Genomic DNA, 16,511 nt, shown 5'->3' with positions numbered 1-16,511 from the left:
GATCAAGCCGTGAAGCTGACGAAGAATCTGAGGCTTTCGACGATTTAGGGAACCCCTATGTCGATCTCGCAGATCTTACAAGAGGAAGAGGGAATAAATATGTGGGAGCTCAACCAAGAGAAAAGGTACAGGTACCGCAAGATGCGTGGGATAGAGCGATAGAGGCCATGAACGACACAGAGCCGATGACTACACAAGCTTCACCAGTAGCGCTACAAGCATATCAGTATAAACTCCGTCGTTCAAGACGCGAGTTAGAAAAGTTACAACCGAAACTTGATGAAAGAAGAGCCGCATCAGACGCTTCCAGCGAGCGAATAGCTATCTTGAGTCAGAACTGGAGAAACTTGGCAGACAACCATAGAGATAGCCGTGGAAGAGCAAGGTCTCGGATGGCTGGCATACCTGAAGCTGAGCAAGAAAACCTGGTTCAAAATCTCGACATGTCCTTCATATCGATAGATACGAGAGGGCATATCATCCCAAAAACGCTAGAGGCAGGATACATGGCGACACACGCATATTTGATGGCAACTAGACCACCTCAAGGCGATCCTCGGGCATCTCCGTATCAGACAGCTATGGCAGGAATCGGCGTCATGGGCGCAGCAATAGCGGGGAAAGAAATAGTACAACAACCCGCCAGTTCTCCACGCCGGAATAGTCCAAGACAAAATAGTCCTCGACGGATAGTGGCGGCAACTTGAGATATTTCAAGAGAAGGTGACGCGAGAAACACTACAGGTCAAGCTCGAGTTGATAGAGCATGAGAAGAAAGAGGTCCGGAGAATAGAACCCAAGAAAATCGCCAAACAACAGAGGATAGTGATGAAGACTTGTGTGGACTCCCTTGCTTTACTCGTAGGGTTCGCAAGACTCGAGTACCCATCAGCTTCAAATTACCCTACAACTATAAAAAGTTTGATGGATTACATGACCCAGAGGATTGGTTGGTCGATTATCTGGAAACAATGAAATTGATGGGTGGCACAAGAGCAACAGCTATGGAAAGCATCCAGGTTCACCTCAATGGAGCCGTAAGATCTTGGATGAGAAAATTGCCCGAAGGATCCATAGATAGCTGGGAAAACTTCGAGAACTTATTCGTGCAAAACTTCCGGTCCACCTGCAAGAAAGTAGCGTCAATAGAGCACCTAAGCACGTGCACACAGGGCATATATCCAGCTGTGGTGTCTCATCAAAAACTCGGCCGAGTACATGTCTGATGAAAGGGCAATCGATGCATTCATCGGAGGTATACGTAGAAATGATCTTGTCGAAGAATTGGGAAGATCTAATCCAAGAACAGTAGCAGAGGTTATGGAAACAGCGGATAGGTGGGCTGATGGTGAAGATGTTGTCCATAATAAACGACAACGCTCACCCGAGGAGGATTGCAACAGAAATAGCAACCAACACAGGAGATGCTTCCGTAACTTTGTGGAATACGACGGTCCCAGCCAAGTATCGGCTGGCTTCCGCAACAACAATGGTAGCAACCATCGCGATGATTATCGCAGGAGCAATGAGCAACGAAGTGATAATAGAGATGCACCAAGCTCCAGCAAGCAAAATAGTCGACCTAGGTTTCCACGGCCATAAAAGGTGTCACCCGAAGAACTTCTCAACGGACCATGCCAGATGCACTTCTACATCGACTCTGACGGGAGAAGACAATCGAGACAACTTCAGAAAGATTTTCGAACATTTCAAGCTTTGCGAAGGGCGACAGAGAACACGCATGCAGTGGCAATCAGAGGAGGATATGCACAAGGACCAAGGAGTGAGGTGCACATACCATTGCCACCATCACCCGCAAGCACCAGTGCAAACCAACATCAATTGCAAATTGCGGGTCCTCCAAATACCAATGACGATTTCACCCCTACAAGGGGAGCAGTGTCGATGATACAGAAGGGAAGATCATCGAATAGATCACAGAAGCTGATTTCGCGACAAGTAAACATGGCAGTGTTGGCACCCCCGCAAACCATCGAGTATCTAAATTGGTCAGGTCAACCGATAGGATTCACCATAGAGGATCATCCGCCACAAGTGTCGTGGCCAAGACACTCAACAATTGTGTTACCAGCAGTTATTGAAGGATATGATGTCTCTCGCATATTCATCGACGGAGGAAGCATCATAAATCTCATTTATGCGGATAAATTAAGGAAGATGAACATTTCATTGGCTAACCTAACGCCAACAGACACACGCTTTTGTGGCATCACACCCGAGAAACCAACTTATCCCTTCGGCAAAATAGCAGTCGACGTGCAGTTTGGAACAAAAGAAAACTTCAGGAAAGAAAAGATCGAGTTTGAGGTTATAGATTGGTCACCGCAATACCACACACTCTTGGGATGACCCGCTGACACGCGTACAGCACGCGACCGTTGGGAACCCCAAGTGGAAGGTGTGATGCGTACAGCAGTAAGTTTCCCTCAGTTAGAAACCAAGGTTTATCGAACCAGTAGGAGTCAAGAAGCACGTTGAAGGTTGATGGCGGCGAGATGTAGTGCAGCGCAACACCAGGGATTCCGGCGCCAACGTGGAACCTGCACAACACAACCAAAGTACTTTGCCCCAACGAAACAGTGAGGTTGTCAATCTCACCGGCTTGTCAGTAACAAAGGATTAGATGTATAGTGTGGATGATGATTGTTTGCAGAGAACGAGAGAACAAGTATTGCGATAGATTGTATTCGATGTAAAACAATGGACCGGGGTCCATAGTTCACTAGAGGTGTCTCTCCCATAAGATAAATAGCATGTTGGATGAACAAATTACAGTTGGGCAATTGACAAATAGAGAGGGTATGACCATGCACATACATGATATGATGAGTATTGTGAGATTTAATTGGGCATTACGACAAAGTACATAGACCGCTATCCAAGCATGCATCTATGCCTAAAAAGTCCACCTTCAGAGTTATCATCCGAACCCCTTCCAGTATTAAGTTGCAAACAACGAGACAATTGCATTAAGTATGGTGCGTAATGTAATCAATAACTACATCCTCGGACATAGCATCAATGTTTTATCCCTAGTGGCAACAAGACATCCACAACCTTAGAACATTCTCGTCATCGTCCCGGATTTAATGGAGGCATGAACCCACTATCGAGCATAAATACTCCCTCTTGGAGTTAAGAGTAAAAACTTGGCCAGAGCCTCTACTAATAACGGAGAGCATGCAAGATCATAAACAACACATAGGTAATAGATTGATAATCAACATAGCATAGTATTCTCTATCCATCGGATCCCAACAAACACAACATATAGCATTACAGATAGATGATCTTGATCATGTTAGGCAGCTCACAAGACCCGACAATGAAGCATAATGAGGAGAAGGCAACCATCTAGCTACTGCTATGGACCCATAGTCCAGGGGTGAACTACTCACTCATCACTCCGAAGGCGACCATGGCGATGAAGAGTCCTCCGGGAGATGATTCCCCTCTCCGGCAGGGTGCCGGAGGCGATCTCCTGAATCCCCCGAGATGGGATTGGCGGCGGCGGCGTCTCTGGAAGGTTTTCCGTATCGTGGCTCTCGGTACTGGGGGTTTCGCGACGAAGACTATATGTAGGCGGAAGGGCAGGTCAGGAGGCGTCACGGGGGCCCCACACGCTAGGGCCGCGCCGCCCTAGTGTGGCGGCGCCCCGTGGCCCCACTTCGTCTTCCCTTCGGTCTTCTGGAAGCTTCGTGTGAAAATAGGCCCCTGGGCGTTGATTTCGTCCAATTCCGAGAATATTTCCTTACTAGGATTTCGAAACCAAAAACAGCGAAAAACAAGAACTGGCTCTTCGGCATCTCGTTAATAGGTTAGTGCCGGAAAATGCATAAATATGACATAAAGTATGCATAAAACATGTAGATATCATCAATAATGTGGCATGGAACATAAGAAATTATCGATACGTCGGAGATGTATCAGCATCCCCAAGCTTAGTTTCTGCTCGTCCCGAGCAGGTAAACGATAACAAAGATAATTTCTGGAGTGACATGCCATCATGACCTTGATCATACTATTGTAAGCATATGTAATGAATGCAGCGATCAAAACAATGTAAATGACATGAGTAAACAAATGAATCATAAAGCAAAGACTTTTCATGAATAGTACTTCAAGACAGGCATCAATAAGTCTTGCATAAGAGTTAACTCATAAAGCAATAATTCAAAGTACAGGTATCGAAGGAACACAAAGAAAGATTAAGTCTCAGCGGTTGCTTTCAACTTGTAACATGTATATCTCATGGATAGTTGTCAATGTAAAGTAATATAACAAGTGCAATATGCAAGTATGTAGGAATCAATGCACAGTTCACACAAGTGTTTGCTTCTTGAGGTGGAGAGAAATAGGTGAACTGACTCAACATAAAAGTAAAAGAAAGGCCCTTCGCAGAGGGAAGCATCGATTGCTATATTTGTGCTAGAGTTTTGTTTTGAAAACAAGAAACAATTTTGTCAACGGTAGTAATAAAGCATATGTGTTATGTAAATTATATCTTACAAGTTGCAAGCCTCATGCATAGTATACTAATAGTGCCCGCACCTTGTCCTAATTAGCTTGGATTACCCGGATTATCATCGCAATACATATGTTTTAACCAAGTGTCACAAAGGGGTACCTCTATGCCGCCTCGTACAAAGGTCTAAGGAGAAAGCTCGCATCGGATTTCTCGCTATTGATTATTCTCAACTTAGACATCCATACCGGGACAACATAGACAACAGATAATGGACTCCTCTTTTATGCATAAGCATTCAACAACAATTATTTTTCTCATATGAGATTGAGGATATTTGTCCAAAACTGAAACTTTCACCATGGATCATGGCTTTAGTTAGCGGCCCAATGTTCTTCTCTAACATTATGCATGCTCTAACCATTCTAGCGGCAAATCTCCCTTACTTCAGACAAGACGGACATGCATAGCAACTCACATGATATTCAACAAAGAGTAGTTGATGGCGTCCCCAGGAACATGGTTATCGCACAACAAGCAACTTAATAAGAGATAAAGTGCATAAGTACATATTCAATACCACAATAGTTTTTAGGCTATTTGTCCCATGAGCTATATATTGTAAAGGTAGAGGATAGAAATTTTAAAGGTAGCACTCAAGCAATTTACTTTGGAATGGCGGAGAAATACCATGTAGTAGGTAATTATGGTGGACACAAATGGCATAGTGGTTGGCTCAAGGATTTTGGATGCATGAGAAGTATTCTCTCTCGATACAAGGTTTTAGGCTAGCAAGGTTTATTTGAAACAAACACAAGGATGAAGCGGTGCAGAAAAACTCACATAAAAGACATATTGTAAACATTATAAGACTCTACACCGTCTTCCTTGTTGTTCAAACTCAATACCAGAAATTATCTAGACCTTAGAGAGACCAATTATGCAAACCAAATTTTAGCAAGCTCTATGTATTTCTTCATTAATAGGTGCAAAGTATATGATGCAAGAGCTTAAACATGAGCACAACAATTGCCAAGTATCACATTATCCAAGACATTTTAGCAATTACTACATGTATCATTTTCCGATTCCAACCATATAACAATTTAACGAAGAAGATTCAACCTTCGCCATGAATATTATGAGTAAAGCCTAAGGACATATTTGTCCATATGCAACAGCGGAGCGTGTCTCTCTCCCACACAATGAATGCTAGGATCCATTTTATTCAAACAAAAACAAAAACAAAAACAAACCGACGCTCCAAGCAAAGTGCATAAGATGTGATGGAATAAAAATATAGTTTCACTAGAGGAACCTGATAATGTTGTCGATGAAGAAGGGGATGCCTTGGGCATCCCCAAGCTTAGACGCTGGAGTCTTCTTGAAATATGCAGGGGTGAACCACCGGGGCATCCCCAAGCTTAGAGCTTTCACTCTCCTTGATCATATTGTATCATCTCTCTCTTGATCCTTGAAAACTTCCTCCACACCAAACTCAAAACAACTCATTAGAGGGTTAGTGCACAATTAAAATTTACATGTTCAGAGGTGACACAATCATTCTTAACACTTCTGGACATTGCACAAAGCTACTGAAAGCCAACGGAATCGAAAAATCCATCAAGCATAGCAAAACAGACAATGCGAAATAAAAGGTAGAATCTGTCAAAACAGAACAGTTCGTAAAGACGAATTTTATTGAGGCACCAGACTTGATCAAATGAAAATGCTCAAATTGAATGAAAGTTGCGTACATATCTGAGGATCACTCACGTAAATTGGCATAATTTTCAGAGTTACCTACAGAGAATTTGGCCCAGATTCGTAACAGCAAAGAAATCTGTTTCTGCGCAGTAATCCAAATCTAGTATGAACCTTACTATCAACGACTTTACTTGGCACAACAATGCACAAAACTAAGATAAGGAGAGGTTGCTACAGTAGTAACAACTTCCAAGACTCAAATATAAAATAAAACTACTGTAGTAAAAACATGGGTTGTCTCCCATAAGCGCTTTTCTTTAACGCCTTTCAGCTAGGCGCAGAAAGTGTGTATCAAGTAACATCAAGAGACGAAGCATCAACATCGGGGTGTGGAGTTTTCTCAACCATGCATAGTATTTTGGATACATAAGTGTCAGCGGCTCCCTTTTCATTAGTCTTGGGCTTGCTACTCTCATCAAACAAATTTTCAGGAACAAGCCAAGCATAATTATTATCTAGAGCTTCATGCATAGCTAGGAGCTTACAAGGTATTGGTGCTTTAATCTCCCCATCATCATTAACATTATTAGTGTACTTAATCCTATCCATATCCATCTTTTCAAGTGTTCTTTTAAAATCGGTGATCATACCAAGCCTATCATGCTTACTAAAAACCTTTCTAGCTTCTTTGGCTATGTCCTCAAATTCTCGCACTAGGACTTTTAGAACAAAATCTCTCTTCTCTCCCCTCTTCATATCAGAAAGTGTAAGAAACATGTGTTGTATCATGGGGTTGAGACTAATAAATCTAGCTTCCATCATGCGTACCAAACAAACAGAGGCATCTTCATAAGTAGGGACAACTTTTGCAAGGGGTATATCTTTAAGATCTTCATGCATACTAACATGGGTGAAAAATTCTTCTATATTATCTCTTCCAATTATAGACCCTTGCCCCACCGGTATATCTTTTACAGTAAAATTAAAAGGAAACATGATGAAATAAGTAAAGCAAGTGCAAGTAACTAATTTTTTTGTGTTTTTAATATAGCAAACAAGATAACAAATAAAGTAAAACTAGCAACTAATTTTTTTGTATTTTGATATAATGCAGCAAACAAAGTAGTAAAAATAAAGCAAGACAAAAACAAAGTAAAGAGATTGGGATGTGGAGACTCGCCTTGCAGCGTGTCTTGATCTCCCCGGCAACGGCGCCAGAAATTTAGCTTGACACGCGTACAACACGCGACCGTTGGGAACCCCAAGTGGAAGGTGTGATGCGTACAGCCGTAAGTTTCCCTCAGTTAGAAACCAAGGTTTATCGAACCAGTAGGAGTCAAGAAGCACGTTGAAGGTTGATGGCGGCGAGATGTAGTGCGGCGCATCACCAGGGATTCCGACGCCAACGTGGAACCTGCACAACACAACCAAAGTACTTTGCCCCAACGAAACAGATGAGGTTGTCAATCTCACCAGCTTGTCTGTAACAAAGGATTAGATGTATAGTGTGGATGATGATTGTTTGCGAGAGAACGAGTAGAACAAGTATTGCGATGAGATTGTATTCGATGTAAAAGAATGGACCGGGATCCACGGTTCACTAGAGGTGTCTCTCCCATAAGATAAATAGCATGTTGGGTGAACAAATTACGGTTGGGCAATTGACAAATAGAGAGGGCATGACCATGCACATACATGATATGATGAGTATTGTGAGATTTAATTGGGCATTACGACAAAGTACATAGACCGCTATCCAGCATGCATCTATGCCTAAAAAGTCCACCTTCAGGTTATCATCCGAACGCCTTCAAGTATTAAGTTGCAAACAACAGACAATTGCATTAAGTATGGTGCGTAATGTAATCAATAACTACATCCTCGGACATAGCATCAATGTTTTATCCCTAGTGGCAATAGAACATCCACAACCTTAGAACTTTCTGTCACTGTCCCAGATTTAATGGAGGCATGAACCCACTATCGAGCATAAATACTCCCTCTTGGAGTTAAGAGTAAAAACTTGGCCAGAGCCTCTACTAATAACGGAGAGCATGCAAGATCATAAACAACACATAGGTAATAGATTGATAATCAACATAGCATAGTATTCTCTATCCATCGGATCCCAACAAACACAACATATAGCATTACAGATAGATGATCTTGATCATGTTAGGTAGCTCACAAGACCCGACAATGAAGCATAATGAGGAGAAGACAACCATCTAGCTACTGCTATGGACCCATAGTCCAGGGGTGAACTACTCACTCATCACTCCGGAGGCGACCATGACGGTGAAGAGTCCTCCGGGATATGATTCCCCTCTCCGGCAGGGTGCCGGAGGCGATCTCCTGAATCCCCCGAGATGGGATTGGCGGCGGCGGCGTCTCTGGAAGGTTCCACTTCGTCTTCCCTTCGGTCTTCTGGAAGCTTCGTGTGAAAATAGGCCCCTGGGCGTTGATTTCGTCCAATTCCGAGAATATTTCCTTACTAGGATTTCTGAAACCAAAAACAGCGAAAACAACGAACGGCTCTTCGGCATCTCGTTAATAGGTTAGTGCCGGAAAATGCATAAATATGACATAAAGTATGCATAAAACATGTAGATATCATCAATAATGTGGCATGGAACATAAGAAATTATCGATACGTCGGAGACGTATCACCCGCATATGCCAAGTTCATGGCAGTACCACACTAGACATATCTGTTATGCAGGATCCCTGGACCTATGGGTCCAATAACGGTGAAGGGAAGTTTTTCCCTGTCTGATAAGTGCGACAGAGATTTTCACAAACTCTCTGAGTCGTTCGGAATGCAAGCTGAGTACGAGGCGACTAAGCTGACCACCAATCACGACGTGCTGCCAGATGGGGGTAGATCCTTGCAAGAGCAAGCTTTCGACACCTCTAAAGACTTCAAGGAAGTGCAGATCCACCTGACAGATCCCAAAAAGATGACATCCATCGCAGCAAACTTGGATAGCGTATAGGAAAGCACGCTCGTCGAGTTCTTCCATGAGTGCTGGGAAATCTTCGCATTGTGTCCAGCTGACATTCCAGGAATACCTAGGGAACTTGCTGAGCACGCACTCAATTTGCATCCTGGTAAAATTTCCAAATTCGTTTGAGCACCAGTGTGATGTTCATTAGTTTGGTATTGAGGATTCCCAATCCTCCAAACACCTTTGGTTTCCACACAGTTGCCCAGTCCACCATGTGACTCCCTCCCAAAAGAAGCGGGCCCACGGTTTGTCCATAGCCTTATGGGTGTTGTCAAACAACATATTGAGGTTCATGGAAGAAAGTGGGAGGCTCGACAAGCGGGATTTGGTTAACTCCAACCTACCTTCCGAGGCCAGAAATAATCCCTGCCATGGGTCAACCCTATGACCTATCTTCTCTAGCAGGAAGTTCTAGTCCGCTACCCTTAGCGATTTGTCACTGTTTGGGAGGCCGAGATATTTAATGGGGAACTCCCCCGCTTACAGTTCAGCATGCAGGCCACCTGTGTTGGAGTTACTCAGTGACCCCTATCACCACCACTTCGTTCTTGTCGAAGTTGATCTTAAGCCCTGACATGTTCTCAAAGCACAACAAGATAGTCTTAAGGTTCACAATCACTAAGCCTGTTGGTCTCATCAAGATCAGGGTGTCTTCTGCGTATTGCAGATGTGTCACCCCCCCTCCCGGATGAGATGCGGGACAACTCCCGCAATATGTCCCGCCGCGCTGGCTTTTTCCAGAATGGCCGCCAGTCCATCCACAATGAAGTCGAACAGGATCGGGGAGAGCGGATCTCCCTGCCGCACTCCCCTGGCGTTGCGAAAGTAAGGTCCAACCTCGCGGTTGACGTTGATGACAATCTGACCTCCCTTGACCAGCTGTATCAGGCGGTGCACACAACACGAGCTGAGAACCCCTTTCATGGGATTATATACTAGTGGTAGTTGGTACGAGTTGTTTTATGGACGCGGCTAGGGGCACCGGGGTGCTGGTTTGTATATCCCAGCACTCACCCCACAAAAGAAAAGTCCTAGCAGCTCTCTTTACCCCACGTACGGAAAAGGAAACTTTTGGATTGACGGGAAATCACCCAAAGGCACCACACGTGTGTATTTAATTTTCATACGAAAAAATTTAAAAAGTCAATATTTTTAAATTGTATGTCGCGTATGTCGGAACGGACATCCGTTTCATCGTTAGGCATGTCGCAACAAGATCTTCGAAACTAGATCCCATTTTTATATGTTTAGACAAACTTTTTTTAAAGAAACTTAGGGGTATGGAAAAAACAACTCAATTTTATAGTGAAGCAATTTCTTATGTTTTGTAGCTAACTTAGTTTTCGAGATACTAATTTATAAACAACAACGAGCAACTCAATAATACTAAGCCCTACAACTTGGCACTGCTAGTTGCCCACCATATTTTGTAGTATCATTAGTAACTTGGTTTCTATGGGTGTGTTTGGTTCATCTATAGATTCCAAAAAAGTTGGTGTGAGCTGTGAGCTTTGAAAAGTCAGGTGTGAAATGAGATCTGTGGCAAAATTTAAAATTGTTTGGTCGAAACAACTGTGAAGCTGTGAATTTTGGATTTATCTGTAATGCCCTTGAGACTATGAGAGATTGTTTATATACGTGATCACTACTAGGAAAATGCTTATAGTTATAAATATATTATGTGGCGCATTTAAAAATGCATGCTCCACAAAACTGATGAGTTTCTGTCTATAAGCTCCCAGTGCATCATAAGAACTAGAAAAGTGGGGTTCTTTATCTTTCATATTGTAATTAACTTTTTTAGTTGGATAGTTTACGCAACTTATTTTTGTGGCACATATAAAAATATGCTCCACATAATTGTTGAAATTCTGTGGCGCATTACACAATATGCACCACAAAATTGAGGCTTTCTGTGGCGCATATTGAGTAATGCGCCACAGAACTCTTGTTGGGCCCACGTGGGGTCCGCTACAACACAAGGGTGAAGGGAATTATGTGGTGCATATGACAACATGCACCGCAGAAAGTTGGACTTCTGTGGTGCATGTTGACATATGCGCCACATAATGCATATTGGGGGCTCACGCCTGACAGTGCCATGCCAAACGCCGCGGAATTTGAACTTTCTGTCGCGCATATTGACATATGCACCACAAAATGTGCAAAATAGAGCTAGTACTTTGGCATCCCCATACTTCCTACCAAGACTCTTTTTCTTTCTTGTCTCTTCCAACCAGCTCGTCTTGCTCCTCCCTCCCACTCCATTTTTCTCATACTTTCCTCCATTGTTGATAGCTAAACCTATTTTAATTGATATATTTGTGAGGGGAAGCCACTCTAATTTGTATAGGGTAATAAACCACCCTTGCTTCCCTCCTCCGCATCCATGTTGCTCCACTATTTTCTCTCCAACACCCCACCCTCTTGCTCCACTATGGTTGGTAGATTTGGTTGATAGGTTTTTGAGGGTGAGTAGTTGGATGCATGTTTTATATGGCCGGCGGTTGTCAGCGCGGTGTGTATGGATGTTTTGTAGGTGAAGATCATCGCACTCAAGCGGTGTGCGATGGCGAGACGATGTTTCTACCTTGAGCTCTGTATTGTGCTTCAATGTTTGCTTGTGAAGAAGAGTTTGTTGTTGCTTGCACCGGCGTGGTGCATGGATGTTTGCTGAAATGTTGATTCATTTCGATTTCGATTTTTTTTTGCACTAGTCATATGTCCTATTTTTAGGATAGGTCATGCCGAAATTGTCCGACGATCATGCATGCATGTACATGCATGTGTGTGTGAGCATGGTGTGTGGTTCTAACATACTCTCTTTTGCTCTATGTATGACGCGCATGAAACTATGGTCGTCCGGATGAGCGAAAGGCCAAGTGGTTAGATACAAGGTAGACATGAATGCCGACATGGTTCGGAACAACATGACCCTGATAAGATGTCCGTGTCGAACATGCGAACTCCGGAAGTGGATCGAACATGATTCCAGACAACTGGAGGATCACCTGCTCATGCGCAGTTTCGTGCGCGGATTCAATAAGGAGCCGACGACAAATGGTGGTCATGAAGAAGAGGCCGACGGCGGGAAAGAAGATGAAGAATCTCCCAGATATGGTGATCATCATGACGAAGGAAATGTGGACGAACATTACGATCATGAAGAAGGAGATGTTGGCAGACACGATCATCATGAAGGAGACAATGCCTGAGCAGATGGTGGTGCAGAAGACGAGAGCACGCAGATGTCGCTAACTTCAGCCTTGCGGGACCCTCATGTTCAAGAAATGCTCCTGAGACGAGCAATGCCAAAGTTGAAGCCAGAGAGAAAACCAAGCTGACGCAAATGGAGGTAGACAAGATGAGTCCATTGTATCCTGTGTGCCGGCCCGAGGATACATGCTTGAGTGTAATGCTCAAGGCTCTGGAGATGAAGGCGGAACACAAATGGATCGACACTAGCTTCAACGATAACATGCATTTCTGGCACGCTCGTCTTCCCAAGGACAACACATTGCCAACAAGTATCGAGGAGGCCAAGCAAATAGTTTTCTCACTCGACCTACCGCACCTTAAGTACCACGCATGCAATTGATTGCACACTTAATCGGGACGAGTACGTACAAGGATAGAACCACATTTCCAGTGTGCGGCCAAGGATGGTACAAGAGAGGGAACAAGAAAGTTCCTCGAAAAGTGGTGTGGTACTTTCCTATCACTCCCCGTCAGCAATAGTATTTCGTAGACCCTAAGGAAGCACAATGGCACGCAGAAAGGGAGAAACCCGCAGATGATCCGGAGAAGGGAAAGATCCTGACACACCCTGCAGATGCTAGCCAGTGGAATGCGTTGGACATTGATTTCCAAGATGAGTTTGGGCGCGATGGAAGGAACGTCAGGCTGGTCATGAGCACCAATGGACTCAATCCCTGTGGAAAGAAGAGTGGCACACATATCACCTGGTCCGTGTTTGTATGGCCGTACAACCTACCCCCTGGTTGTGTACGAATAAGCGGTACATACACATGAGTATTCTTATTCAGGGGCCAAAACAAACGGGTATCTACATGCATCTGTATCTCGGGCTATTGAAAGAGAAGTTAGCCACGCTGTGGGAGATGTTGGCCCGTACGTGGGACGCCTACACAAGATATTATTTCCCTCTGAGAGCCGCATTGCCCACGATATTGCAGGACTATCCTGGTTACGCATATGTATCATGCTAGGTAAGCCACAGATTCAAGGCATGTGTCAAGTGCATGGATAAGGGACTTGAATGTGGTTTCGCTTGGATCACTCGTGGAGAAAACGCGGAGACCTGTTCAATGGAAAAGACGTGCTCGGAAGAGCCCCATGACCGAGGAGCGGTGAAGAAATCTACGAGCTTTTGGAAAATTGGGAAGAGTGCCCTGCGCCGGGAAAGAAGCGACCGAGCGAAAAGCCGCTGCTGGGCGTATGGAAAGCGAGGTCCGTTTTCTGGGACCTGCCGTACTGGAAGGTCCTCCACACGCCCCATAGCCTCGATGTCATGCATAACAAAGAACATTACAGAGAGCCTACTTGGCATTCTGATGAACATACCGGAGAGGACCAAGGATGGCCCGAAAGAAAGAACCGGCTGAAACTGCTTGGCCTCAAGAAAGAAACTTCAGTACCCGCGATAGTGATGATGATGAACATACGGAAGGGACTCAGGGTCGCCACAAAAGGGCTAAGAATAATGAGGTGGTGGTGCTTAAAGCTACCGGATTCACTCTGAGAGAGGAGGAGCTCAAGGGTTTTTTCAGGTGCCTCATAGGAGTCAAAGTTCCTCACGGTTACTCTGGGAATATAAGTAGATATCTGGACGTAGCAAAGAAGAGGTTTAGCGGGATGAAGTCTCACGACTGTCACGTGCTGATGATGCAGATACTTCCGGTTACGATCCAAGGGTTAATGGATAAGCACGTCCGTGAGACGATGTTTGGCCTCTGCAACTTCTTTGATGTCATCTCTAGGAAGTTGATCGATGTGAAATGGCTCAACATACTACAGGAAGAGATCGTAGAAATACTATGTAAGCTCGAGATTTACTTCCCTCCCGCGTTCTTCGACCTCATGGTGCATCTTCTTGTCCATGTCGTGGATGACATCATCCACGTCGGGCAGGCATTTCTGCACAATATGATGCCATTTGAAAGATTGAATGGTGTCATCAAAGGATTCATTCACAACAGGGTCCGTCCAGATGGAAACATACACTACAAACAACGAAGGATGCTTCCACAAAGAGGTGCATTTCCATCTAGAATCTAGCTAGGATTACACTATGTAGAACTATATGTCTTTGAGTTCCAAGCTTTTCAACAAGGAGAATTATAAAATCTAGGTTTAACAGATGCAACGAACTTATTAGAAAGTACTTAGCAAAAATAATATCTTACTGAAGATCATTTCTGGCTCTCTAACTTCCACCGCCACATATAAAGTAAGATTATATTTTGCTATCTCACTTCCTTAGCACCTCAACCTCCTTTAGAATTTCAAACCGTAGCCTACCTAAACACATCTCTTCCATTCTTTCTATTTTGATGGCAAAAGAATCTTCTTCTATGATTATCCATTTTTTCAAGGAAACTTTTTTTCACTCGAAGTACTAAGGGGATACCAAAAAAAAACAAATTAAGCATCATTCTCAATCCTGGTACCAAGCTTAGGTAGATATGTAGCATCCAAAAAGTTGTAGACAGATCGTGGAGAATATAAATGACATGAACTCCTTGGAGTTATTTCAAAGGAAGAGTTCCAAATTGGCCAATAAATTGACAGGCCAAAATTAGCAGGAGGTCAAGCACACCAAGGAAAGAAAAAGCATGCTGTGCAACTCAACAAACAATGGAGTGGAAGGGAGTAACACAAAATGAGTCACATAAAGTTTTTTACTGGGGAGAGACGCTTGAATTTTTTGTTGATCTTAAGGAGATCATCTTATATTTGGAAACTACAGCACATCTATCAGCAATGCAAATGATAGATATTCACATCGAAAAACTGAATAGGAGGATTGGATAAAAATACACTCGGAAATAATATATAATAGTATATGTGTATGTGTATGCTTTTACATGTAGCCGGTTCTAGAATTCACATATCAGCTCTTCCTAGGTCGGTAGGTACATACATACTTGAATACGTGCAAACACAATCACATTAAATGGAAAATAAACCGAGTCTTCGCCAAAAGTATATAGCGGCCGTTGTTTCAGCTCGCAGTTTATGCCTTGCCGGACTCCTCGCAGCCTGGTGGCTTGAAGGCGATGAAGCTGACGCACTGCACCTGACGGATGTTGTCAAAACCGATAATGCGGACATAGGCGTCAGGGTACTCCTTCTTGACCTCCTCCACCTCCTTGAGGACCTGGGCAGCGTCAGTGCAGCCGAACATGGGCAGCTTCCACATTGTCCAGTACCTGCCGTCGTAGTATCCGGGAGTGCTGCCGAACTCACGGAAGATGAAGCCAACCTTGCTGAACTCCAAGCACGGAACCCATTTGGAGCGGATCAAAAAGTCGATCTGCTTCAGGAGGGCCTCGGCCGAGAGCGGTGGCAGGTAAGATAGGGTCTCGAATTTCTTGATGCCCTCAATCGGCCACACCTGAATTGTTGATCAGAACACATATACATGAGATGGATGTCAGCTCAATATTTGGTGCGGAGTGAATTGGACTGTCAATAAAACTCGTGCATTTACTACTTTAAAGATGCACATACCTGCATGCACCTGATCCTTCCACCGTTGCTGACGCTGCCGAGGCTGGCGGCGCTGCGGCGGCTGACGGGGAGGCCAGCGGTGGACTTGAGGCCCTGGAAGGGCGCCACAGTAGTGGCCGATGAAGCCATCACGGCAGGGGCCATTGTAGTGCGCACTTAGCTAGCAGCCTAGTTGTATATGCTTTACTAAGAAGAGGAGGAGGCAGGGTACACAATGGCCGGGTCACCCACGGTGTATATATTGCTAGATATGCCCAGCTCTGTTCCATTCCATTCATTCGAGATATGGTGTGGGTGGCTGTGGTGTTTGCCTCCTGCAAGGTGCCTTATCTGTCCGGATCAGGGGAAGAGGGATGGCCGTCGGATACATATCTGTGATCCAAATTTCTGTCGTACATGTCATTGACTGATGGCCACATACTTATCTACACTACTGGGGTCTCAGAGCTTCCATCTGCTGTCTACCAATTGCAGATGGACATGGTCAAGTCCGGAAGAATATGAACAGCTGCACAACGCTCTCCAGCAGCAACAGGTCGAGGAATTTATCTCGGCGG

At 44.2% G+C, this 16,511-nt stretch overlaps 1 protein-coding gene across 1 annotated transcript; it reads right to left on the bottom strand.

Annotated features, from left to right (window-relative positions):
- Positions 1-15,247: 15,247 nt before the first annotated feature.
- Positions 15,248-16,171, bottom strand: LOC124676410 (ribulose bisphosphate carboxylase small subunit, chloroplastic 1). The gene is made up of 2 exons (XM_047212480.1): positions 15,955-16,171; positions 15,248-15,838 (listed from the first exon to the last, which is right to left on the bottom strand). The coding sequence occupies exons 1-2, from the start codon at positions 16,096-16,098 to the stop codon at positions 15,458-15,460; spliced, it is 525 nt and encodes a 174-aa protein (XP_047068436.1). The 5' UTR covers positions 16,099-16,171; the 3' UTR covers positions 15,248-15,457.
- Positions 16,172-16,511: the final 340 nt, after the last annotated feature.

The sequence above is a fragment of the Lolium rigidum genome, chromosome 7 (assembly GCF_022539505.1).
Source record: "Lolium rigidum isolate FL_2022 chromosome 7, APGP_CSIRO_Lrig_0.1, whole genome shotgun sequence".
Taxonomy (NCBI): Eukaryota; Viridiplantae; Streptophyta; class Magnoliopsida; order Poales; family Poaceae; genus Lolium; species Lolium rigidum.
The sequence above is the reverse complement of the archived record's forward strand: the minus strand, read 5'-3'. Positions and strand labels throughout refer to the sequence as shown.

What these genes read in the sequence shown, in the direction of transcription:
- LOC124676410 (XM_047212480.1), bottom strand. Translation starts at nt 16,098, where the DNA reads ATGGCCCCTGCCGTGATGGCTTCATCGGCCACTACTGTGGCGCCCTTC. An exon ending in GAAGGATCAGGTGCATGCAG is followed by an intron (nt 15,839 to 15,954) that starts GTATGTGCATCT and finishes TCAACAATTCAG; the next exon opens with GTGTGGCCGATTGAGGGCAT.